A 27,585-nucleotide genomic window follows, 5' to 3' on the forward strand; every position below is an offset into this window, starting at 1 on the left:
CCCTTTGTCGTAGAGGGCTTATATTTGGCATGAGTTCATCTCACGTATAGACAAACAAACGCTGAAAGTTTCATCCAAATCGAAGCACCTCGATACAATCTCTAGAACAAACCGAGCAATATTTACAAATACTGCCTCTTAACACTAGAACGCCCAACGCATGTCCAACTTACACGGACGCCCAAGCCTCCCAAAAAAGGTGGAACGGTAACTTCAACTCGCTGGTTCTCGGGCCTAACTCAACCAATCAAGATGATACTTCTTTCCAGTGATTTGTTAGGATGTCTAGATCATTCTAGAACTTTGCAGAACTTAATTTAAACAAATCTGTAATTTCTGCGACCGAAAACATCGTTCCACCTTTTTTAAAAAGACTGCCTCCGCGGAATTTTCGGCGATTTTTTTTTACACGCGAAAAAAAAAGTTGGAACGATGTTTTCGATCGCAAAAAATACAGATTTAATCAAATTAAGTTCTGCAAAGTTTTAGAATGATCTAGACATCCTAACAAATCACTGGAAAGAAGAATCATCTTGATTGGTTGAGTTAGGCCCGAGAACCAGCGAGTTGAAGTTACCGTTCCAACTTTTTTGGAGCCTTGGGCGTTGAACTGTTAACAAAGTTGAAAAAAACTAAATTTTGAATAAAAATCCATCTTTTATTATTTTTATTATTTTTTAGCCTGTAAAAGTGTGTTTTGTAAAATGTTATTGAAAAGTTGAATCAATTACCTTTCTGAATATATATAATGATGCAGGAAAAAATACATAAACAGCTACACAGTACAACTATGAAAAATAATCATTTATTTTTTTTGTCAAAAAACACGTTTTTTCTTATCATTTTCGCCTTTGAAGGTCTGCCATTCAGTGAATTTTAAACCTACAACTTTCAAACTCCGGATTTTTCTTTGTTAGAATGTTTATTTTCGAAAAAAATACCGAAAAAATAATTAGAGTTTGTCGGTTTTTCGATTTATGGCCGCCTGAAACCCCATAGTGCATCGATGCGTAATTTTCGAGATAAAATATAAAGTAAATGTAACCCAAATTTATATACAATGCTTACTTTTCATATTTCTCTAATTTTGACTTTAAATTACATAAAAGTTTGAAAATAGTTTGCAAAAACTAGCAGTTCCGTCGTGAAACTACTTACTATTCCTGTCATTCTTGAACGACGAAATAGCCTACTTTTCTGTACCAAAAATAACAGAATCGAATAGCAACACTTTTCAAAATAAATGCTGAAAAGTTCTACTTTTCAGCACTCAAATGGGTGCTGAAAAGTTGAACTTTTCAGCTCTTGTTTCGAAAAGCAACACTTTTCAACATTTTTTTTTTTATTTAAACGATTTATTGACAAAATACATGAAAATTTGACATAAAATTTCACTCAGTGTGTGTTTTTTGGAATTGCAAAAAATGTTGTATGGAACTCGTTGCAAAACTTGTTTTTTTTTTCAGCACTCTTCGTATTTATCCAACTCGGTGAACCTCGTTGGATAAATGTACGACTCGTGATGAAAAAATCCTCCTTTTGCAACTTGTTGCATAAACTACTATTATGCAACAAGATACAAAAAGAAGATTTTTTCAGCACGTGTCGTACATTTATCCAACAAGGTTCACCGAGCCTAATAAGCGGTCGTGTTTGAATGATGCTGGATAATCTGGAGCGTTCCTTGAAGTTTACTAAAACCAAGTACACCAACGAGTAGAGCAACTTTTTGTGAACATTTCTGTTTATTTTCACTTTTCTGCTATTCCTTTTATTAGCTTTTAAAAAATCCCAAATGCATTCTAATCAGTCAATTGCATTGGACCACGCCCATTTTCCTATTTTCAGCATAGTTCTTTTTTTTCTTCCAACGCTCTTTTGGGTCTGCTTAGTGCTGCCAAAATTGATGAAATTTTAAGCAGTTAACCTCTCATCTTGCGTGTGGATGTGTGTACCACCAAAATGATGAGAAATGGTCTCGCAAAATAGAAATTAAGATCAAAAGTGCATTAAATTTGATCTTTTTGGCCAGTAAATGGCATAAATTTGCGTGCTTACTTGAGGCGGCGGTGTTGCTGTTAAGTTAATAGCCTAAATATCATTTTTTGAGCTTTAATCGAGCATCAAACTCCTCATATGACGAAGATAGGTGTTTGATTAGAAAGGGTATATTTCCCCTAAATTAATTTCTAAAGACCCAAAAATAAATGAATTTTTTCTCTGATTTGACCTTCACAGAAAAAGGACAAAGAACATTTTTCGATATTTCAAACAAAAAGCCCGAAAAAATCTGAATTCAGACCGATGTTTGTAGAAATCATAAATTTTGTTCAATCTCTCAATTGCAATTTTACTAGCCTAAACTAGATTTTTTAATCTTTCACCCTGCTGCATCTTGCAACCAACTAACGCACACCTCCATCGTCCCCTCTTCTCCCCCAGTCGTCCGCACGGCCAAACCAGGCAACCTGAAGGACCCGTCGTGGGCAAAAAACGGCGTCGGCAGACGCGTGTCGCACTCCTTCGGGTACGGCCTGATGGACGCGGCCGCCATGGTCCGGCTAGCTCGCACCTGGAAGACCGTTCCGGACCAGCAGATCTGCGAAATCAACGCGCCCCATCTGGACAAGTAAGAGCGAACTTTTTTTACGCGAATTTCAAAATTTGCTGAACATTTCTCCCCCCCTCTACCATCAACAGGCAAATCCCCCCTCGGACCAAAGTCACCCTGCAGCTGCTCGTGGAACACTGCATGGGCGTCAACTACCTGGAGCACGTGCAGGCCAAAATTACGCTCACCTCGCAGCGGCGCGGTGACATCCAGATCTTCCTGACGTCGCCGTCCGGCACCCGGGTGACGCTGCTAACGCCAAGGTACGCAAAGCCGTCCGTCATTACGGTGGTATTTTTCATCATATTTTCCCGCTTTTTTTGTTTGCGTAGATCCCACGATTTATCCCGGTCCGGCTTCAATCAGTGGCCGTTCATGTCGGTGCACACGTGGGGCGAAGCGCCACACGGAGTCTGGCTGCTGGAGATCCACAACGAGGGACGCTTATTAGGTGAGATTGATGGGAGACGATTCATTTTTATTTTCCACCAACCTCGGCTCGGTTGGATGCTTCTGTCTGTGGTGATGGGCAAGCAAGTAGGTGGTGAAGGATTGGTTTCCAGCTAATAACAGCATTCGACGACGACGGCGAAGACAGTGACGAGAACTAATTGCGTTGGGAACGCTGGATGGAATTCTCGCGTGATGACGGACGATGGTGCTCGTCGAGATGTGTCCTGTGGAGTCCGTTGGACCCTCTGCCTTTGATCCGGATGATGCGATATCGATGGCGGTGACAGCGACTCAAAGTTGATTGTTGCAAATTGTGAACGACGTGCCTTGTTATTCTTGTGTTCGACTGCATTTTTTCCAGTGGACGACCATGCGTCTCCATAATATTGTTCAAACTGTTTTATTTCTGATGGAGACGCTTTATGTTTTATGATATGATGAGAATATTCCTTCATATGAAACAAACTCTAGTTTCGATCAACCAGAATTTGGTAAATAAGTATTATTGGCCATGTTTCAAGGCCAATAATACTTTATTTACCAAATTCTGGTTAATCGAAACTAGAGTTTTAGCTACCGTAAAACGGGGTGACCTATCAATTGTGATTTTTCCGCAAAATTAAGAGTACAATCAAAATACGTACGGAATTGTTTAGAATCATACTGACCGTGGTAGAGAAGTGTTCAAAGTACCTCAAAAAGAACTTTTCATAAAATTTAGAATTGTTTAAAAAGTTAGTTAACTATAATTAAGAAAATGTTGATGAAAGTCATTATTTTAAACTTCTCAAAGTGTCATGATTTTCTCAATGAATATGATTTTGAATCGGAAAACGGAATTCATTTTCGGATTCTTTGGACAATTTTCCACTAGGAGAAGGGTAAATAGGTTTTTTAAATAATAAATAATATGTGTAATAATAATGTATATGCATTTTGTTAAATAGCTTATAAACTTAGTTAACTAAATATAAACATTGATTTTTTTTTCTTAAAAACTATATCAGCTACTTTAGTGATGGTACATTTAACGTACAAATAAAGTTTGAACATCTTAAATATGATTTTAACAAGAAAAACTATGACTATCAAAGTCATCCTGGAATTTAAACTAAGAAATTTTAATGTAACTATTTTTCAAAAACACTATTGAAAAAACTTTTTTTTCCAAAATAGCGCATGGACTTTGTGTGGCCTACCCCAGTACATGTTTTGAAAATAATAATCTTGAGAAAAACCTAACCTGTTGGAAAATATTCCAAAAACAAATTGAAATCCTATCAAATTCAGCCCGGTTTACGGTAGTGACTACGGCAAATAAATTGAAATGTGCATCTAAAATTTGTCGAACCATTAAAAAAAACAATGTTGAACAACTGCCCGATGCTAAATTATCAAGATTATTTGAAATCAATTTCTTGATTTACAAAAATAATGGAAAAAGTTTGGTCAAGGTAGAGATAGTTTAAAAGGAATTTATATCAATTTAATTTAATATTTTTTTCACTTTTAAACTCTTCTTTGAGAAAGTTTTCCAGAAGCTATCTTTCTAATATTCTAATTTCGTCGACACATTTTTTCATGTAGAGCAATTCTCTGAGTTTTCGGTCATTCGATTTTTTTTGTATTTTTTAATCCGGCTGAAACTTTTTTGGTGCCTTCGGTATGCCCAAAGAAGCCAATTTGCATCATTAGTTTGTCCATATAATTTTCCATACAAATTTGGCAGCTGTCCATACAAAAATGATATGTGAAAATTAAAAAATCTGTATCTTTTGAAGGAATTTTTTGATCGAGTTGGTGTCTTCGACAAAGTTGTAGGTATAGATATGGACTACACTGAAAAAAAATGCTACGCGGTAAAAAAAAATTTGGTGATTTTTTATTTAACTTTTTGTCACTAAAACTTGATTTGCAAAAAAACACTATTTTTAATTGTTTTTATTTTTTGATATGTTTTAGAGGACATAAAATGCCAACTTTTCAGAAATTTCCAGAATGGGCAAAAAATCTTTGACCGAGTTATGATTTTTTGAATCAATACTGATTTTTTCAAAAAATCGAAATATAGGTCGCAAAAATTTTTCAACTTCATTTTTCGATGTAAAATCGAATTTGCAATCAAAAAGTACTCTAGTGAATTTTTAATAAAGTGCACCGTTTTCAAGTTATAACCATTTTTAGGTAACTTTTTTGAAAATAGTCGCAGTTCTTCATTTTTTAAAATTAGTGCCCATGTTTGCCCACCTTTGAAAAAAATATTTTTGAAAAGCTGAGAAAATTCTCTATATTTTGCTTTATTGAACTTTGTTGATGCAACCCATAGTTGCTGAGATATTGCTATGCAAAGGCTAAAAAACAGGAAAATTGATGTTTTCTAAGTATCACCCAAACAACCCACCATTTTCTAATGTCGATATCTCAGCAACTATAGGTCCGATTTACAATGTTAATACATGAAACATTCGTGAAATTTTCCGATCTTTTCGAAAAAAATATTTTCAAAAATTTAAAATCAAGACTAACATTTTAAACGGGCCAAACATTCAATATTATGCCCATTTGAAATGTTAGTCTTGATTTTAAATTTTTGAAAATATTTTTTTCGAAAAGATCGGAAAATTTCACGAATGTTTCATGTTTTAACATTGTAAATCGGACCTATAGTTGCTGAGATATCGACATTAGAAAAATTTGGGTTGTTTGGGTGAGAGCAGTTCTCTAGGATTTCGGTCATTCGATTTTTTTTGTATTTTTTAATCCGACTGAAACTTTTTTGGTGCCTTCGGTATGCCCAAAGAAGCCATTTTGCATCATTAGTTTGTCCATATAATTTTCCATACAAATTCGGCAGCTGTCCATACAAAAATGATGTATGAAAATTCAAAAATCTGTATCTTTTGAAGGAATTTTTTGATCGATTTGGTGTCTTCGGCAAAGTTGTAGGTATGGATACGGACTACACTGGAAAAAAATAATACACGGTAAAAAAAATTTGGTGATTTTTTTATTTAACTTTTTATCACTAAAACTTGATTTACAAAAAAACACTATTTTTAATTTTTTTTATTTTTTGATATGTTTTAGAAGGCATAAAATGCCAACTTTTCAGAAATTTCAGGTTGTGCAAAAATCACTGACCGAGTTATGAATTTTTAATCAATACTGATTTTTCAAAAATCGAAATTTTGGTCGTAAAAATTTTCAACTTCATTTTTCGATGTAAAATCAAATTTGCAATCAAAAAGTACTTTACTGAAATTTTGATAAAGTGCACCGTTTTCAAGTTATAGCCATATTTAAGTGACTTTTTGAAAATAGTCGCAGTTTTCATTTTTAAATTAGTGCACATGTTTGCCCAGTTTTGAAAAAATATTTTGAAAAGCTGAGAAAATTCTCTATATTTTGCTTATTTGGACTTTGTTGATACGACCTTTAGTTGCTGAGATATTGCAATGCAAAGGTTTAAAAACAGGAAAATTGATGTTTTCTAAGTTTCACCCAAACAACCCACCATTTTCTATCGTCAATATCTCAGCAACTAATGGTCCGATTTTCAATGTTAATATATGAAACATTTGTGAAATTTTCCGATCTCTTCGAAAAAATATTTTGGAATTTTCAAATCAAGACTAACATTTCACAAAGGCCAAACATTCAATATTACGCCCTTTTAAAATGTTTGTCTTGATTTGAAAATTCCAAAAATATTTTTTCGAAAAGATCGGAAAATTTCACAATTGTTTCATATATTAACATTGAAAATCGGACCATTAGTTGCTGAGATATTGACGATAGAAAATGGTGGGTTGTTTGGGTGAAACTTAGAAAACATCAATTTTCCTGTTTTTAAACCTTTGCATTGCAATATCTCAGCAACTAAAGGTCGTATCAACATAGTCCGAATAAGCAAAATATAGAGAATTTTCTCAGCTTTTCAAAAATATTTTTTTCAAAACTGGGCAAACATGTGCACTAATTTAAAAAAATGAAAAACTGCGACTATTTTCAAAAAAGTCACTTAAATATGGCTATAACTTGAAAACGGTGCACTTTATCAAAATTTTAGTAAAGTACTTTTTGATTGCAAATTTGATTTTACATCGAAAAATGAAGTTGAAAAATTTTACGACCAAAATTTCGATTTTTTGAAAAAATCAGTATTGATTAAAAAATTCATAACTCGGTCAGTGATTTTTGCACAACCTGGAAATTTCTGAAAAGTTGGCATTTTATGTCTTCTAAAACATATCAAAAATAAAAAAATTAAAAATAGTGTTTTTGTAAATCAAGTTTTAGTGATAAAAGTTAAATAAAAAATCACCAAATTTTTTTACCGTGTATTATTTTTCCAGTGTAGTCCGTATCCATACCTACAACTTTGCCGAAGACACCAAATCGATCAAAAATCCTTCAAAAGATACAGATTTTTGAATTTTCATACATCATTTTTGTATGGACAGCTGCCGAATTTGTATGGAAAATTATATGGACAAACTAATGATGCAAAATGGCTTCTTTGGGCATACCGAAGGCACCAAAAAAGTTTCAGCCGGATTAAAAAATACAAAAATTAAAATTGAACAAAAAAGACCGATTTCGTAGAGAATTGCTCGTGAGACTTAGAAAACATCAATTTTCCTGTTTTTTAGCCTTTGCATAGCAATATCTCAGCAACTATTGGTCGCATCAACAAAGTTCAATAAAGCAAAATATAGAGAGTTTTCTCAGCTTTTCAAAAATATTTTTTTCAAAGGTGGGCAAACATGGGCACTAATTATTAAAAATGAAAAACTGCGACAATTTTCAAAAAAGTTACATAAAAATGGCTATAACTTGAAAACGGTGCACTTTATCAAAAATTCACTAATGTACTTTTTGATTGCAAATTCGATTTTACATCGAAAAATGAAGTTGAAAAATTTTTGCGACAGATATTTCGATTTTTTGAAAAAATCAGTATTGATTCAAAAAATCATAACTCGGTCAAAGATTTTTTGCCCATTCTGGAAATTTCTGAAAAGTTGGTATTTTATGTCCTCTAAAACAAATCAAAAAATAAAAAAAATTAAAAATGGTGTTTTTTTGCAAATCAAGTTTTAGTGACAAAAAGTTAAATAAAAAATCACCAATTTTTTTTTTACCGTGTAGCATTTTTTTCAGTGTAGTCCATATCCATACCTACAACTTTGTCGAAGACACCAACTCGATCAAAAAATTCCTTCAAAAGATACTGATTTTTGAATTTTCATACATCATTGTTGTATGAACAGCTGCCAAATTTGTATGGAAAATTATATGGACAAACTTATGATGCAAAATGGCTTCTTTGGGCATACCGAAGGCACCAAAAAAGTTTCAGCCGGATTAAAAAATACAAAAATTAAAATTAAAGAAAAAAGACCGATTCCGTAGAGAACTGCTCTGTATTTATTTATAACATCGGAATAAATGTGAATTATGAAATATTAAAACTATCGGTTTGTAAAGTATCACTTGTAAAATAATAGAATAAACATTGAAACAAAAATCAGTTATCGAGAGTTTGTTCGAATTGTGTCTCGGAAAATTGTAATACATACTTTTTGTATTTTATTTTGCTCCGTGTTCCGTGGGAAATGAGGTTAAAAATTTAAAATAAAAATATTTCAAATTTCAAGCCCAAATATAAAAAAAAGTGAAGCAAAAGAATCACGAATTGCTTTATGCATTAAAACAGTTACGTTGACCCACAAATTTGCAAACAGTCTAAAAATGCCCAATTTGATGGAAAAAATACAATCATTTGTATAAGTATTATCATAGAAAATTCTAATTTCTGACAATATTTTTTTGAAATAAAATTTACAATGGCCTAATTTGAAACACTAATCAACCCCGAATACTATCGTAAACCAGAAAAAAAAGTACTTGATTCAATCGCTCTTAACGTCATGATTCGAATTCCCGGATGCTTCGAAACCCGGACACCTCATCTTGTTTTATCAATTATTTGAATTTAACTTCGCATTGTGAATTCTAACATCAACTTTCATTTAAAGTTTATTGCAGCGTTCAATGTAGTTAATGTCAAAACAATTAAATAAAATTAAATTATAAGTTTACCAAAAATTCGAAACATTTCACTGAAATATGTCATAGGCATCCGAAGCACCGGGAAGGCAAAGCAGAAATTTATGGTTTTGATTTCCTTAAATTCTAGCAAATTTTTAAATCAAATATCGATTGTTTTGATGTTAAGCCGTTCACTAATATTTCAGTCAAAATTTATGCGATTCATAAGCAAAATTGAGTCGAATCAGCTTTATCACTGTCCGGGATTCGAAGCACAACAAGTCATTTTAATTTTAAAATTCGGATGAATAACTGTTAGAAAAGACATATTTTGTATGCATTCTCTTTAAACTGATAGTTTATAAATACTACATCCTTATGATATCTCTACATTTCCAATTTGTTAATTGATTTTTTGCCAGCTATAACAAAAATGATATGCTACTAAGTGTCCGCATTTCGAATCATGACGTAAGTTTCTTTCTCAGAAGATTGAAAAAAGATAACAATAGGAAAGAGTTATTTTGCATAAATTACATAAGTAAATGTACAAGTTGAAAATAAAACCATGAAACAATTAAATATTTGAAAAAAAACATCTTAAAAATAGAGTGAAAGTTCTTTTCTTTCTCAAAATCCAAATTGACTTTTCAATTGTGCAGGCAGTTATGTTACACATGACCTATATGACAAAGAACTTTGCGTAAAGCTCTTAAAATTTATTCTATTTCATTTAATTTTAATAATTTGCAATTACCTACTCTCAACCTCCAGTCATTGAGGTGCACCAGCTTCTTCAGGTTTTAGCCAATATCCTAACAAATTGAACTCCATTGTTCCAGAGCATTTCGGTATTCTGGTGAGCCTTCTGGCAATCTTTATCAGGAAGGTAGCACAAACAATTTTTTTGAGAGTAGTCATTCACTTTGTTTTCTGATTTGTGTTAATCTGCCAGCCAGTAATTTGAACCTTTCTTTTTTATTTTTTGGTCAACACAATAAATGAAGAAATTTTCTGTTCAATAAAATTTCAATTTTGTCCAAAAATCAATATTTTTCAAAAAATCAGAACTCGGCGGAAAATGTTTGACCATACTTCTCTATGACTCAACTGTTGCGGGTTATTGGTCTGCAAAAGTTATGAAAAAAAACCCTTGGGTGAAAAAAAAGTATTAAAAAATCGCCAAGATACAACTTTGATTTCGAATAATCGAATCATGAACAAAAAAAATTTCTTACTTTTAACATACAATTCGATTTCAGACAATTTTGAATGATTGATTGCCTATTAAATTAAAATATGTATTTTTCAATATTTGAAAGTAGCCATTTTTGCCACCTTACCATCTTAGATTTAAAAATTCTAAAATATTTAAGAGTAAGATTGGTAAACAGTGTGGACAGCCGCCAAAATTGTATGGAGACTTATATGTGTGAACAAAATGACACAAAATGGCTTCTTTGGTTATAGGGAAGACCTCCACAAAGTTTGAGCAAAATCAAAAATACAAAAAAACAAAAATGGTCGAAATCGGCTTATTTCATAGAGAATTTCTGAAGTGGCTTAATGTTATTAAAACAGAATAATCCGTTTGTTTGTTGAAAGCTTTAAAAATATGTTAAAACAGTTTTCAAAAACCAGGGTTCAAATTGATTTGCGAAACAATTTAATCGTAAGCGAGTCATACAAATTTGCAGAAATTTGTGTGACTTAATCTCATTTTACGGACCAATTTTTTGTGATTTGATTACACAACTCGACAATTTTGAAGTTGATGTCAGTAAACGCTTCAGTTTCGTCAAGGTATTTTGATTTGGGCTTCCTGAACACGCTAAAAATGACTTAATTGATATTCAGTGAATTCCCTGCCAATTGATAGAATTGTAAGATTGGGTATCAATACTATAAATAGACGGACATGGTTGCTTAAGATGTTTCAAAACCATCATTTAAACCCGAAATTCACAATTTAAATTATTGTTTATCCGAGCGTGTTCAGAAAGCCTAATTTATCATACCTTGACGGAACTGAAGCGTTTACTGACATCAACTTCAAAATTATCGAGTTGTGTGATCCGAAGTTCCTTTGAAACCCCTTTAAAAATATTTATGGAAAAGTCTGCATTTTTATTTAAGTCTTACACGAAACCTTCCGATTTTTTTTCGATTTTTTTTTTAATTTTCCCGTGAGGTCATTTTTAGCAACTTTTGTTCTACGAAAAACTTTACTTCTCTTCTCTTGTTTTATTTTTTTCTTGTTTCATTTTTAATATTTCAATTTGCATTTATCTTGTTTATTTTATGTTTGTTTTTGGTGATATTTGGCCTATTCTGCCACCTCCTATCATTACATTTTGCCTATCTAATTTTGTTATGTTTTTAAAGTCACTTTTTCATTTTATTTTATTTTTTTGCTTGTTTTTCATATTTTCTGCTATAAAATGGCATCATTATCATTTTAATTGTAAAAAAATGCTGAGAGGCATAGTCTGAGACACTACCAAAATTACTACATACTTCTTTTTAATTAAACTATAGGCAATGTTAGGAAAAAACACAGCCAAAATTGACCCCTAAAAAAAGACATGTTTAAAAACATTGGCAAAGTGACATAAAACAAATCAAGCTTCCATCCCATAAATTTTCTTAAAATTTTAAGAGTTCTTCTTTCCAATGATTTTTAAAGTGCAAAAATTGGTTAGTTGGATTTTTGGCGATTTTTTAAATCGACGCCCGTCTAAAAGCGGGGTTGGGTTGTAGAGGGTTAAGTTGTGCAGAAGGTAGAAAAATTAAGAATTTTTTTAATGGTGCCAAAAACTTACCAACATTGAATTGATAACACCATATTGTGACACAGTTTTTGTGCTGCAACTAATTGATTCAAATTGAATTAAATTCGTCGAACTCAAATCATCAGCTCTAATTCAATTTGAAGTCCAGCTGACTTCTAAAAACAGATACACCCAATTCCACATTGCAATCTCCACTAACCGAGCTGGGCACGTAAACCTGTTTATTTAATTGATTCGCGCGCAATCAGCCGGAAATCGCATTCGCATCCGCATCAAACGCAAAAGCCCACTTGTGCGCTGTCGGAATCCATTAATTATGTGGCAAGGGTCAGCAAATTTCCTGAATTCCCATGATTATCTCACCAAGCACTTCCGTCTCGTCGTCCGTCATCACCTGGTTCCATGTACCTACCACTCTGCAGTAGTAAACTGCAGGGAGGCATTTTGTGTTTGTCATGTAATTAACTCTCATTTCCTCACCCCCTTTGTAAATTTCGTGCATGCCTTCACGCTGGATCTAACCTCGAATTAACTCTAACAAAATCCTCGCAAGGATACTCGTCGATTCGCGGTTGGTCGTTAATTTTGTACGGCACGAGCATTCCGCCGGATCCTAACGATCCACCCAACACTCCGCGGGTATTTTCAACGCCGGCCCTGCCACCGGCCGCGTTACCTCCGATAATCCCGGCTTCCGGGAGCTTCGGATCGTCCAAGAATTTCTACTCATCCTCCGCGTTGGGAAAGCCCAACCGGAAGCAGCAGCAACAGTACGGTGGTGCCACTTACACTCCGACGTTCGGGATGACCCCGGCGTATCAATCGCCACAGCCGGTGACGCCCCCGCGGAAGAACAACAAGGGCAAGAACAAACCCAACAAGAACCAATCGTCCAAAACGACCACAGCACGCCCAGTCAGTCAAACCACCCTGAACGTGTTCCTGAACTCGTACGGAACGGGAAAGAAGTACGAGTACAACACCGGTCCGCGGAAGAACCAAACGCCCAAACCCAAACCCATGCAGACCATCAACTACGGCCGGTCGGACAAGTACCACGCGGCCACGTCCAACATCCCTGAAAAGCAACCGATCGCCATCAAAGCGCCCAAGCAGGTCAAACAGGACAACGCGCCCAACTCACGCAAACTCCCCACCACAATCGGAACCTCCTCCAGCACCACCAACTCCGTCCCGTCAACTGCCACGGGGACAACCTCAGGCGGAACCACCTCCCAGACCACGCAACCTCCCATCTTCAACGAGCGATTCTCCACCACAAACGCGCGCATCCCCAACCGGTTCCAGCAGTACGAAAAGATCCAGCAGTTTTACCCCGAGCTCAAACCGTACTCCTCGATCCGGGACGACCTGGACCACCGAACCACACCCAACAAACCGGTCGCAGCTCCACCACCTCCCAAAAACACGCCCTCGATCGTAACAACCAACGGCAACGGGAAACCCTCCCGGGCCAACCCGAAGATCTTCTTCCCCGACACGGACATTATCGATGCGATCGCGCCGCGCAAGATCTCTTCGAGTCTGCAGCAGCAGCCGGTTCAGCCGGCGTTCTACGGGCGCACCCAGAACTCGCAGTTTGTGTCGAGCAGCGGTGGCAAGAACGGAAAGGGTACTTGATTATTGAATAGTTGATTGCTAATTGATGATCTCTTTTGTTGGCGATGTTGAGACATTTTTAATTCGTTCAGTGTTTTTTTTTTTAGTGTTATTCATAGAACACTTTTGCATGCTTGCTCCTTATAGTTTTTATGGTTTCGGTATGATCTTTGGTTTGAAAATAGATGACAAATTCTTCAAAATATGATACACAGCTGATAGCTGAGCAGTTTGTCTGAATCATCTCCGCTGGCCGGCAACGAAAATAGGAAGAGATTTTTCAATACCTTTCGTAAACAAAATTATAATAAGACGATTTTAAAACCCACTTTTTAACAATCTCACGCAATTTAGCCTAAATCTTTTTTAGCATAACTTTTTAAGTACTCAACTAAACTTGCTGCTTTTTTTTAATCTTTCTGAAATCGACTTTTTTCGTAAATCGTTAAATTTTTAATGCAGGGGTGCTCAATGTTTTTGAATGGGTGCCAAATTTAAAACTCACATGAGCTTGCGGTCCAACTTAGAAGAAAAATGAAAAAAATTGCAATCTATTCTGAAAAAAAACTATCGATGTGATTTTAATTTTAGGTCTTTTTAAGAACATTTTTGTCAATAAAATATAAGAACACGAAAAAAATATGTGCTTTCCGTAATTTTATTTTTAAATTATTTGCTAATGCAGCCCTGCCCAACGTCCGGCCCGTGAGGCCATTTCATCCGGCCCACGACGGCTTTCTTAAATATTTCTATGACCGGCACTTAAGGCTGTTCATGAAGTATTAAATAAATTAAATTATTGTCTGAATTAAAAAATAAGCTTGAGATCAAATTTTAACATATTGCAAGAACATTCTTCATGTTTGAATTTAATTTTTATATTTTTTATATTGATATTATTAAACTGAAAAAAATGTGCAGGAAAACAAAAATATCCATTTCGTAAAATTGTTAAATTTATGAAAAAACTTCGATTGTTATCTTAAAATTTATAAAAAAAAGACTAAATGTTATTTCTTTCAGTTTTGACTGTTTTTACTTCAATTTGAAGTTTTTTTTCTATTTTCTTTTTTTTAATAAATAAGTAAGCAAAACTAATGTGTTTTTCCAGAACAACTTTTTAGTGATAAAGGTTTTTTTTTTTTAAAAAAAAGCCTAAAAATCAAATTATTCATATTAAAAATAGATCGCTGAAAATATTTTTAAAATATTGAAAAATGTATCAAAAACTTGCAACGATTATTGAAATTTGAATGTTTTTTAAATAAAAAAAAAATATATCAAGGTATTTAATTGCAATCGTCAAAAACGATATCTATACAATTTTAAACAAGCAAAAATTAAAATAAGCCAAATAAACATTTTTTTTAAAAAGCTTAAAAATCAAATTATTCGTACTGAAAATAGATCGCTGGAAATATTTTTAAAACTTTGAAAAATGTATCAAAGACTTCAAAAACTTGCAATGATCATTGAAATTTTAATGTTTTTTTATTAAAAAAATATATCAAAGTATTTAATTGCAATCGTCAAAAACAATATCTATACAATTTTAAACAAGCAAAAATTAAAATAAGTCAAGTAAACAAATTTTTGAATGTTGTTTGTTTTTCATTTTTAAAATCAAGATATATGAATAACAAGCCTTACCCGACAAACTTCGTTCTGTCAATTTTCGTTTGCTGACGTTTTTTGCTTTTTTGCTTATTCAGCCTGCTATGATCAAAATATGATTTTACGTAACTTTCTCCATACAATTTGCCGATGCTCCGAAATCGGTTCCAGAGTGGCCAAAGTTGTAACTTTTTGACGTAAGAACCTTCCTTAGACTTATACAAACCCAACGCAACAAAGATTTTATATATATATAGATATTTGCAACACTAGTTCTTTTATGTATTAGCTTAAAAAAATCAATCCTATGAAAATTGAAAAAAATGTGTTTACTTTTTCAACTTTTATCAAATATTAATTCCGGCCCGCCACTGCTTCAGATAAATCAGATCTGGCCCGCAGGGCCAAAAGGTTGGGCACCCCTGTGCTAATGTGATGTGTAAATGCTTTGGTCACTCCTGGTTTAAAGTATAAATACTCAAAATTGTTCACAACACTCTGTATTTTTCGAAAGTACTAATCTTTTCAAAATATGCATTATGGGTATCAAACGATGCAATATTTTGAATGCTTTTTCACTTCATTATATTTTTTTTTGTTAAAAACAAAAAAAATCACAAAATGTCGTATTTTTCGAAACTACTCATTTTTTTTTTTTTAAATTTGCAATATAAGTATCAAACGAACCGAAATGTTGTATGCTTCCAATATACATTAGAATTATTTATGCTTCATATATTATTTACTTCCAAAAATTACGATATTTTGGGAAAATTTTAGTGATTCACAAAAAAAAGAGCAACATTTTCGCTTCATTTGCAATTTTTAAAAATTTGAGTATTTTCGAAAAATACAGTGTTTTTCGAAAATTTGAGAGTCTCTTAAAAAAACTCCTATAAACTGAAAATGCACATCAAATGTTTCTTAGTTTGATACCCATATTGCAAATCATGAAAATTTGAGTACGTTCGAAAAAATACGTTATTTTGTGAAAATTTTGTTTTTTTTTCAAAACAAAAGTTAAATAATGTAAAAATGCATAACAAATTTCGCTTTGAGTATTTTCGAGAAAAAAATGCGGCATTTTGTGAACAATTTTGAGTATTTATACTTTTAACCTTACTATATTTAAAAAATATATTCTTAGTGAAAGCATTGAAAAAATTAACATGATTTTGTTTAATTAAGTCGATTTTAGAAAGTTTTTAAAAATGAGTTATGGCCCATTATCGACGGTAAGTAGGGCTGGTGATTTTTCGCGATTTCGCGGAAGCCGTGAAATGCCGTGAAATTTTAACTATTTTTTAGAAAAAAATACTTTTTAGAGCAATAAAGCATTGATTTTTGTTTCTTTTACACTTTACAAGTATCCAAACTATGAAAAAAATGCATAGAACATTTTATACAATTTTTGGAAAATATTGTTCATTACAAAATTTTCGATGTACGGAATTAATTTCGAATTTTTCAGCAAAATTTCTTGACTCCGCAAAATTCTAATAGAAAAAGAACTTTATTCAAAACTACAGTAAAATAAATGAGCTATATTATTTTTTAAACCTTGTAAAATTAATTAAAATGTGGATGTCTCCTTGAAATTATTCGACTATAACTGAACTTTGAATATGAACAAAAAACGAAAAATATGGATATCTCCTTGCATACAACGTGATATAAATGAGAAAAATATTTTTTATATTTTGATTGTAAATAAAGTTTTTTACACAATAAAATACAATACAGGTTGAAATAAAAATTACTTGGCATTTTTTATGGTATCATAATTTTCTGCAATAATCAATAAATGTGAAAAATGCTTCAAATGAAATTTGCCTTACCTTTGTTAAAATGCAAAAATTCTCTTTTACTGAAATGTATGAAAACAAACAAAATGTTTATAAAATTTATTTTGCCTATTCTACTTTTTGGATTTGCTTCGCTTTAGAGATAGTTTAGCAAAATCAATTTCTAAAATGTCAGTAAAATTAAAATAGCTGAATCATAATTCGACTGACAAATTTTTTGCATAATTTAAAAAAATAAAACAATAATGTTTTTATGAAAATAAATAATATGTGTAAGGGGTTTTATTTGTTTCATGAATTACTACATACTTTTTCAGACACTTTTCTGTACATAGTTGTGCTTTTTTAATGTAATTTTGATTTTAAAACACACACAGACATTTGCTCTTAAATCGATTCTGAGTCGATATGCATACGTGAAGGTGGGTCTAAATGGTCAACAAAGGAAGTTAATTTTTCGAGAGATTTTACAACCTTTCTTCAGCGAGGAGAGAAAGGCAAAAACTTCTTTCCGCCTCACCGCAGTGGGAACGCCTCCAAATTAAACCTGGTTTAATTCATTCAAAACTTTCGCCGGGTGGTATCTAACTTTCCAATTTTCTTCATTCGAACATGTCGGCCAAAGTTCCAATCCCAAACAAGATTCTTTTTACCTCGGACAACAAGCTTAACTTTGTTTTTTCGCCGAAGGGAAACCTTTGTGGTTAAGCCACTTAACGGTAAAGTTCACCTGGTCACCACCTCCCGAAGTGAAAGTTTCCACGGTAAAACGAAAACAGAAAGAAAAAAAAACTGAAAACTTTTCGGTTTGTATGCTGCGGGTAAAAAGTGAAAGAATTTAATTCTACCCCATTGCCCAAAGTCCCTCCTCTTTTTTCCTTTCTCTATAGTTTTTGTGTTTTTTTTTCGTAATTTGGATGGGGTTTGCAAAATTGTTTTTGCGGTTTCGTCAGCATTCCCAGAAACTGTCTGTGGAGACCTTAAAAGAGAAAAAGTTAAATCTCTTCCACTTTGGCCGTCCCTTAACAGTTGGGGACTCTCGCAACCACCAACCGTTGCACGTACTGTGAAAAGACAACCGAAAACGGGGAAACGCTGTTCCTTGGAAGGAAGCAGATTGTTCCTGTCATACGATGTGGTGTGGTTTGTTTGGGGACCGGTTTCGTGATATTTTTTCATTTTCACCCTCTAATACAGCAGAAGCAAACTTAATTGTGCCTGAAAACTGCATTTTTGTCCTGAAGCAAGTTAACCCTTGCATGGCAACTACTCGACGCTGTCGCGTTTGGGACGGTATGTCCACGCGTCCTTCCTTCTCTGTAGATTATGTGAAATGTGATCCGTTCTCAAAATCCTCTCTGCGGTAAATACACGCAATGTAAACAACAACAAACACGTTTTGTTTGGTTGACCATTCTGTGCATTGTCCCGACGATTGGTTGAATTTGATTGCCGGAGTCCCAAAATATAATAACAAATGTTTACGACAGTCGGACATGTACGTGTGTCAAACGCGTTCTGACCTGAAATCCCTTTGACCAGTTGTCGCACTTACATCAAGTTCCAGGGTGTGTCAAGATAGCACGACAAGATTGAAACTTCGTTCATATGAAGAGTGACAACAATGCACAGTTTTTATTGAATATCTCAGGATTAAAATCGAATTTTACTGATCTGTGAAGGTCAAAAGGTTTTTTTTAGAATTTTAATTTTAGTGTTTTTTAATCTGACTGAAACTTTTTTGGTGCCTTCGTTATGCCCAAAGAAGCCATTTTGCATCATTAATTTGTCCATATAATTTTCCATACAAATTTGGCAGCTGGCCATACAAAAATGATGTATGAAAATTCAAAAATCTGTATCTTTTGAAGGAATTTTTTGATCGATTTGGTGTCTTCGGCAAAGATTTAGGTATGGATATGGACTACACTGAAAAAAATGATACACGGTAAAAAAAATGGTGATTTTTTTATTTAACTTTTTATCACTAAAATTTGATTTGCAAAAAAACACTATTTTTAATTTTTTTTAATTTTTGATATGTTTTAGAGGACATTAAATGCCAACTTTTCAGAAATTTCCAGGTTGTGCAAAAAATCTTTGACCGAATTATGATTTTTTTAATCAATACTGATTTTTTTCAAAAAATCGAGAGTTCAATTTGTTGGGTGGTGACGCGCGGTCAATTATGTGGCATTGTGTGTGAAAAGAAAAGAATTTTATTTCGTGTTTCATCCTGGTTGGCTTGCCCACAAGCAGAAGAAAATCAGTTCAATTAGTTGGGTGGTGACGCGCGGTCAATTATGTGGCATTAAGAAAATCAGTTCAATTAGTTGGGTGGTGACGCGCGGTCAATTATGTGGCATTGTGTGTGAAAAGAAGATAATTTTATTTCGTGTTTCATCCTGGTTGGCTTGCCCACAAGCAGAAAAAAATCAGTTCAATTTGTTGGGTGGTGACGCGCGGTCAATTATGTGGCATTGTGTGTGAAAAGAAAAGAATTTTATTTCGTGTTTCATCCTGATTGGCTTGCTCAAGTCCTTCCTACATCATCGTTGATCGGGAGGCACGACGTCGTGAATTGTTGCATTAAAATAAGTTTAAGTATTACTGTAAATGACTGTAAAAAGTCCTTCCTATATCATCATTGTCGTCTGGGTAATCGTGATGAAAATTACATTTATTCAGTATTTAAATACCTGTGCGCGAGTGTTTTGGTGTGCTAATTAGAAAGACCTTCCCATAGCATCGTTGCTCGGAAGGCTCGCCGACGGGTCTGTTATGAAAGTCCTCCCCATAGCATCGTAGCTCGGGAGGCATCGAAAAGCCTATACCTTATCCTACTAACCCAAAAAAAAAATAATCACGTGATGCTTGAAGGAGATGCTGTGGATTCAACGGTCTCAAGCGGTATCAACAAGTATATAGCGAAAAACTGTGTGCTTGATGAGTCTGCAACTTCAACTATCGGACTAACATTCCTCCCTTTTGTTGAACTGCAGGCTTCTTGGGAGGGCGCCGGTATTGACTAATAAAGTCGGGGTCTTCAGGGGTTAAACAGTGAACGGATGGTTAGCTCCCACTGATCATTTTTGATTCATTGTTTAACTTCAGCTGATCTGTCAATAACGGAGTAGCAGCTCATTGGCAGTCAACCATGCTCATGCTCATGCTGCTCAATACTGATTTTTTCAAAAAATCGAAATATTGGTCGCAAAAATTTTTCAACTTTATTTTTCGATGTAAAATCAAATTTTAAATCAAAAAGTACTTTAGTGAAATTTTGATAAAGTGCACCGTTTTCAAGTTAAATCCATTTTCAGGCGACTTTTTTGAAAATAGTCGCAGTTTTTCATTTTCTTGAATTAGTGCACATGTTTGCCCACTTTTGAAAAACACATTTTTGAAAAGCTGAGAAAATTCTCTATATTTTGCATTTTTGAACATTGTTGATACGACCCTTAGTTGCTGAGATATTGCCATGCAAGTGTTTAAAAACAGGAAAATTGATGTTTTTTAAGTCTCACCCAAACAACCCACCAGTTTCTACTGTCGATATCTCAGCAACTAATGGTCCGATTTACAATGTTAAAAAACATTCGTGAATTCGAAATCTTCGAAAACAATATTTTTGAAAAATTTTAAACCAAATATTCAATATTACGCCCTTTTAAAATGTTAGTCTTGGTTTAAAAATTTTGAAGATATTTTTTTTCGAAGAGATCGGATAATTTTACGAATGTTTCATATTTTAACATTGTAAATCGGACCATTAGTTGAGGAGATATCGACATTAGAAAATGGTGGGTTGTTTTGGTGAGACTTAGAAAACATCAATTTTCATGTTTTTAAACCTTTGCATGGCAATATCTCAGCAACTGAGGGTCGTATCAACAAAGTTCAAAAAAGCAAAATATAGAGAATTTCTCTCATAATTTCAAAAATATTTTTTTCAAAGGTGGGCAAACATGTGTACTAATTTAAAAAAAATGAAAAACTGCGATTATTTTCAAGAAAGTTACCTAAAAATGGCCTTAACTTGAAAACTGTGCACTTTATCCAAATTTCACTAAAGCCCTTTTGATAGAAAATTTGATTTAACATCTAAAAATAAAGTTGAAAAATTTTTGCGACCAATATTTCGATTTTTTGAAAAAATCAGTATTGATTCAAAAATTCATAACTCGGTCAATGATTTTTTGCACAACCTGGAAATTTCTGAAAAGTTGGCATTTGATGTCCTCTAAAACATAACAAAAATGAAAAAATAGTGTTTTTTGCAAATCATGTTTTAGTGACAGAAGTTAAATAAAAATCATTAAAAAAAATTTACCTGTTATCATTTTTTTCAGTGTAGTCCATATTCATACCTAAATCTTTGCTGAAGACACCAAATCGATCAAAAAAGTCCTTCAAAATATACAGATTTTTGAATTTTCAAACATCATTTTTGTATGAGCAGCTGCCAAATTTGTATGGAAAATAATATAAACAAACTAATGATGCAAAATGGCTTCTTTGGGCACACCAAAGGCACCAAAAAAGTCACAGTCGGATTGAAAAATACAAAAAAAAATCGAATTACCGAAATCTGAGAGCACGATAGTGACGAACTATGGAATACTGTAAAACAAAAAGATGTTTTTTGGAGTTGAACCGAAGAAAAGTATTATTTTTCTAAATAAACATTCAAGAAGCAAAAAGTTACTCTGTAGATGTAATTTTACATTAATTATTAAGTAAAAAAAATCGAAGATGTAAATTTCAACAGGATGTCTAGAGGAAAAATCGCTCTTTTTTAAGACGAATTGTTCATCATTTGACGGTTTCCACGCGAAATCGACCATAAAAATACAATTTTGAACCGGACCATTTCCGATCTTAATAAAACTTGCTGGATCGTTTGTCCTACTCAAATCAACAACTCCTGTGCACTCAGTTTAGTAATTTACAATGGCATTTGAATTTTAGGAATTCTTTTAGTTTTAAATTATTGGTAATTACATTTAAATTGGAAAAATCATATCTTTCGAAGCAGATAATCAAAAAATCGATCGAAAGTGTGTTTTAACGAAAATCGTGCGCTCTTTTCAATGAAAATATTTCCAAAAGCCGAAACTTTCATTTTCGATCAAAAAACAGCCAAAAATCCAATTTTCTTCGAAAATCAGGCTGAATACACCCTTTGATTCAAATTTTGCCATTACCATTCGAAAGAGCGGACAATTTTCCACATTTCTTCCATAGACACCAAGTTGGAGCGAAAGCGTTTTCGAGTGGTTTGTAAATAAAAACCTTTTTTCGTTTTTTTTATTTTTTTCCAAAAAAAACTAAATTACATGTTTTATGGCAAATTTTGTAACAGATCCCATTTTTAAACTTAAAATAAAGTTCTGCTTCCGTGTTTTTGAGTTATTCCTTGACGTACCAGTTTCAAATACATATAAAAGGAACGAAATAATTACTAAAGATAACCAAAAAAGGTGCACTTAAGGTAACATTTCCTTAACCACTTTTATTATGGAAAAATGTTTATCTCACTCGTCAGTGTTGTTAATACCTGCAAAATATTTTTTTCCTATTTTTTATGGGTCTTAGGGTGATTCCTGTCGCGTCAGGGCGGTTTAAAGATGACAATTTTGAGTATTTTTTAATAATCATTGTCAAACGCCGTTTAAACTGAACTCTTGCGTATTTTTCCTTGAAAGCCAAATTAGTAACTTTCCATGTACAAACCGGATAACTTAAGTTGGTTTAAAATATGTGTTTTTTTTTTTTTGCAAAATCGCCATAATTTCCATTTTAAAGCACACCCTGACGTGCCAGGAACCACCCTAATTACCTAACAAAAATTATGTATAAAACCCGAGAATCCCGAAGATTTGAAGCCGATCTGAGCACCTTAGAGTTTGGCCATGCCGTTTGCCTGGAAAATTGTTGTAAGTCGGTTAGCAGAATTTTGTAAGATGTTCAATAATTTGTCAACGTATTTTTTTCCTACAATTAAAATAAAATTAAAATCCAACACAGGATTTTTGATTTGTCATCCTGAGAAAAATTTAAGTAATAGTAGGACGAAAAGGGAATAAATATCACAAAATTTTACAATTTGCAGCCTTTCTATACAAAAATTGTTGTAACTTTTCAGAGATTTGATGAAATAGCATGTTTATTCTGCAAATTTATTCTTGATATAATTAGCTTCAAATCTACGCAAATAGTTTTGATAAACACGAATAAATGATGTTTCCAAATGAATTTGGAAAATAAAATAAGAAAAAAACTATTTTGCAGGTATTAACAACACTGACGAGTGAGATAAACATTTTTCCATAATAAAAGTGGTTAAGGAAATGTTACCTTAAGTGCACCTTTTTTGGTTATCTTTAGTAATTATTTCGTTCCTTTTATATGTATTTGAAACTGGTACGTCAAGGAATAACTCAAAAACACGGAAGCAGAACTTTATTTTAAGTTTAAAAATGGGATCTGTTACAAAATTTGCCATAAAACATGTTATTTAGTTTTTTTGGAAAAAAATAAAAAAAACGAAAAAAGGTTTTTATTTACAAACCACTCGAAAACGCTTTCGCTCCAACTTGGTGTCTATGGAAGAAATGTGGAAAATTGTCCGCTCTTTCGAATGGTAATGGCAAAATTTGAATCAAAGGGTGTATTCAACCTGATTTTCGAAGAAAATTGGATTCTTGGCTGTTTTTTGATCGAAAATAAAAGTTTCGGCTTTTGGAAATATTTTCATTGAAAAGAGCGCACGATTTTCGTTAAAACACACTTTCAATCGATTTTTTGATTATCTGCTTCGAAAGATATGATTTTTCCAATTTAAATGTAATTACCAATAATTTAAAACTAAAAGAATTCCTAAAATTCAAATGCCATTGTGAATTACTAAACTGAGTGCACAGGGGTTGTTGATTTGAGTAGGACAAACGATCCAGCAAGTTTTATTAAGATCGGAGATGGTCCGGATTTTGAGTGGTCGATTTCGCATGGAAACCGTCATTTATATATCTGCGAGGAAAATTTATCATCTTTTTGCTTGTAGTTAATATTTTACACATCAATTCGGTTTAGATTAAATCAAATAAATGCAGTTGCAAAAGCAAAAGCAGCAGTCAAATGAAAGCAGTTTGAAAAGGGCACAAACCAAAACAAAAATGCTCAGATCGGGCTAAAAATTGGACTACAATATAAGATACTTGATCAATAAAAAATAAATTAATAAAAAAAAACCTACTAAGCGTAACTTTGAACACCCCAAAGGGTGTTCCAAAGTCATGATGAGCAGCGCAACAACTTGAAAACTGTCTGGTTGCTGCAGAAAAAAAGGACGAAACGAAACAACGAAAAACTCGTTCAAGTTTCCTAGCAAAACTCGTTTTAAAGTTTTCCGTTCTTTAATATTCCACTCAACTTTCGCTGCAGCTCGGCGTCATTTGCGCCAAACGGTTCCCAAGTGTTTCGAATTTTTGTGTGTTTTTTATGCTCCTCTTGGAGAGCAATTTTCCTCGCGTTCTATTTTGGGTGACTCCGGGAGGAGACAACTGGGTTGGCCATAATTTCGTTGCAAAATTAACATCTCGTTAGCTAATTTAGGATGCTGCTCGGTACGAGTTTGATGGTTGAGGTGCAGAGTTTTTTTTTTGTAATCAAATTTATCAGCTTGTTGGCTTGTTTAGCGAGTTGCTATCAAATTGCAGAACAAGGACGAGTCATAAGCTTAATTTTTGGTTTAATTAGAATAATTGTTTTGTAAACTTATACTGAACTTTAGATTAAAAAAAATGTTATTAGTATCTGCTCGAATATGTTTACAAACTATTTTACAACTTGCATGTTTGTTGTTTTTGATTTGTGTGTGTAGATTTCTGACAGGAAGAAGTTCACTTTTTTCAATTCTTATGTTAAGTTTTTTAAGTATATATTTTTCATTGTTGAAAATTTCACCATCACTTTCATTCTTTCACCCCCAAACCAGCCCAAATCACCCAGTGGAATTTGATCTTCTACGGGACGGAGACGCCGGCCCAGCCGGATGACCCGACCAGAGTGGGGAAGCCCGGCTTCAGCGACAGCAACTTTGGCGGAGAAATCGAACACAACTCGCTCGAGTTCGAGAGCGGAGTGAGCAGTGACCAGTGGCGGAACATGCAACAGGTAAGGATAGTTTATGAGCCATACCGATTCCTGGGGGGGTGGAAATACCTCGGCGAATGGCAGAAATGCTTTTCCTTTTACCTACCTCCGGTTATTAAATGGACTTCCGAGAATGGCAAGTCAGTACGTGATGGTTTATGATGGAACGGTCTGAAGTTATTTCTCAGAAGTGGGTGAATTGAATTGCTGATTGGTAGCAATTGAAACAACATATTTCTTAAACATCACAGCAGTAAGGATACTTAATGCAATATAACAATTATGCTACTAACAAAAAATGCCAAATGTCTATGAATTCATGAAAACTTACGTTTAATTTTTTTGAAAAGATATATTAATTCCAACAAAATAAATAATAGAAATCACAGAAAAAGCCAAATTATTCTGAAATCATAATGACCGATTCTTAGCACTTGTTTACCAAGCAGTCATTTTTTCAAGTTGAACTTTGGATGGTTCTGATAATTTTCCATGTTTTCCAACTTTTTGAACCACACAAAAAAACAAATTTCCACACCAAAGTTCCTATTCTAAACATATCTATGAGCAGAAGTTGTAAAATGTATAAACGCTGGAAATTTTTAATTTTCCCTGCTTTTTCAAATAATTGCTCAAATTAATGGATGGAATGCAGATATTTAATTATTCTAAACGGAATTTTATAGTCAAATGCCTCTTTTATAAGCCCTCTTATTGACAAAAGCAGATTCTGTAGGTATAAAATTATACAGGACATTTGAAAAGGGGGTATATAGAAGCGTTGTCCCGTCACGAAAAAGGACAATTGTTTAATTTGCAATAGTTCGTGAAATCGGATTTGCATCATATTTTGGATTCTCTTCGTACTCATAAAACCCTTCAAAATGCTTATTAGAAATCGAAAATTGGTCAAAAGGAACCAGAGTTACGAGTGACGCAAGTTTGCGTTGTCCCGTCACGCCAATTTTTTGGCCAAGGCACGAATTAAAAAAAATGTGCTCATCTGTTATGTCTAGAAGCAAATCGTGTAACAGGCCAGTTTTTGATCGATCTAGATTAAATCAACCCTCCTGGAAGGGAAGCGAGATATTCAAGATGGCGTCTAATATGGCGGCTGAATGGAAAAATCACCATAAAAGGATTTATAAGTTCAATCAACTAGTCAAATTTAACTAATTTGGGGTCGCTGAACTCGAATATGAGCCATATAATATTCCAAAGCACTCAGGGAATGTGCAAACAAATATGGCGGCCAAGATGGCGATTCTAGAATATTCGATATTTTATAAAGAAATGAAACCGGCAATCAACAGGTCAAATTTAATAAATTTGGGGATGCTGAACTCGAATATAATCCTTAGAATATTCTTAAGTCCTTAGAACAGTCTGTGGCTGTGCGGCATAATGCCAAATACGGTGACAAATAAATAAATAAGTACTCAGGGAATGCAATTCAATTTTCTAGCATCGCCATTTTGCCAGCCATCTTGGATTGCACATTCGCTGAGTACTTTGGAGTATTATATGGCTCATATTCGAGTTCAGCGACCCCAAATTAGTTAAATTTGACCCGTTGATTGTCGGTTTCATTTCTTTATAAAATATCGAATATTCTGGCACCGCCATATTGGCCGCCATCTTGGATTGCACAATCCCTGAAAACTTGGGAGTATCCTAGGAGTCATATTCGAGCTTAGCGAGCCTAAATTAGTTAAAGTTGACTTTTCAGTAGAGATTTTCACAATTGCTTCATTTCGTGACGGGACAACGCGAGCAAAACCCTCTTTTGCAAAATATCTGCGTTGTCCCGTCACGAAAAGAAGTACCTGTCAAATCAACAAAATTTGACGAAATTGGGTGATCCAGGAAGCAAAATCTTCGTTTTTCATTTTAGAAACAACTGTAGAAAACGGTTTTTTCAAAAACTTACTAGGAGAGCAGAGTTTTTCACTTTTGTGTATAAAAATCAAAATGATCCAATTGTACGATGTTGTCCCGTCACGCTACATATGTATCCCACTTGACTCAAACTTTGTGTTATTAAATGTTTGCTGGAGTGCATCTTATAGGAAATTTAATGTACTTTCCAAATTTGTATAAATATTGGTACCTTTTCCCACAGATTTTAAAGTTATCAGCAAAAAACTGAAAACATATGCGTACAAACGTTGTCCCGTCACGAAAGAATCGGTCAATGAACATTTCAAAAAGGTGCAGATGCTCAAATATGGGTTCAAAACATTGAGGATAGTCAATCAAAAGGAAAACAAATAGTAAAACGGAAAAACTTTTCATATATAATCATTTCCCCTGGTTTCCGAGAATCTGATAAGCAAGTTTAAATAGGAATTTATTTTAAATTTGTTGTTACATTTCAGAGATTCGTACTGCCACCCAGAAATCCCTGAAATTTTTGTATACGGTCCAGATCCCAATTATCAGAATTCTTCTCAAAAATTCACTTCAAATCATGAAAAAA

At 33.6% G+C, this 27,585-nt stretch overlaps 1 protein-coding gene across 5 annotated transcripts in view; it reads left to right on the forward strand.

The window, feature by feature from the left end:
• Positions 1-27,585, forward strand: part of LOC6045170 (furin-like protease 1) — a 454,649-nt gene that overhangs the window by 399,461 nt on the left and 27,603 nt on the right. For all 5 annotated transcript variants that reach the window (XM_038263921.1, XM_038263920.1, XM_038263922.1 and 2 more), the window contains 5 exons: positions 2,443-2,629; positions 2,701-2,874; positions 2,944-3,062; positions 12,464-13,543; positions 24,949-25,127. In XM_038263921.1, the coding sequence (XP_038119849.1) occupies positions 2,443-2,629; positions 2,701-2,874; positions 2,944-3,062; positions 12,464-13,543; positions 24,949-25,127 (1,739 nt within the window). The remainder of the gene's footprint in view (positions 1-2,442; positions 2,630-2,700; positions 2,875-2,943; positions 3,063-12,463; positions 13,544-24,948; positions 25,128-27,585) is intronic.

Source organism: Culex quinquefasciatus, chromosome 3, assembly GCF_015732765.1.
Source record: "Culex quinquefasciatus strain JHB chromosome 3, VPISU_Cqui_1.0_pri_paternal, whole genome shotgun sequence".
Lineage (NCBI taxonomy): Eukaryota > Metazoa > Arthropoda > Insecta > Diptera > Culicidae > Culex > Culex quinquefasciatus.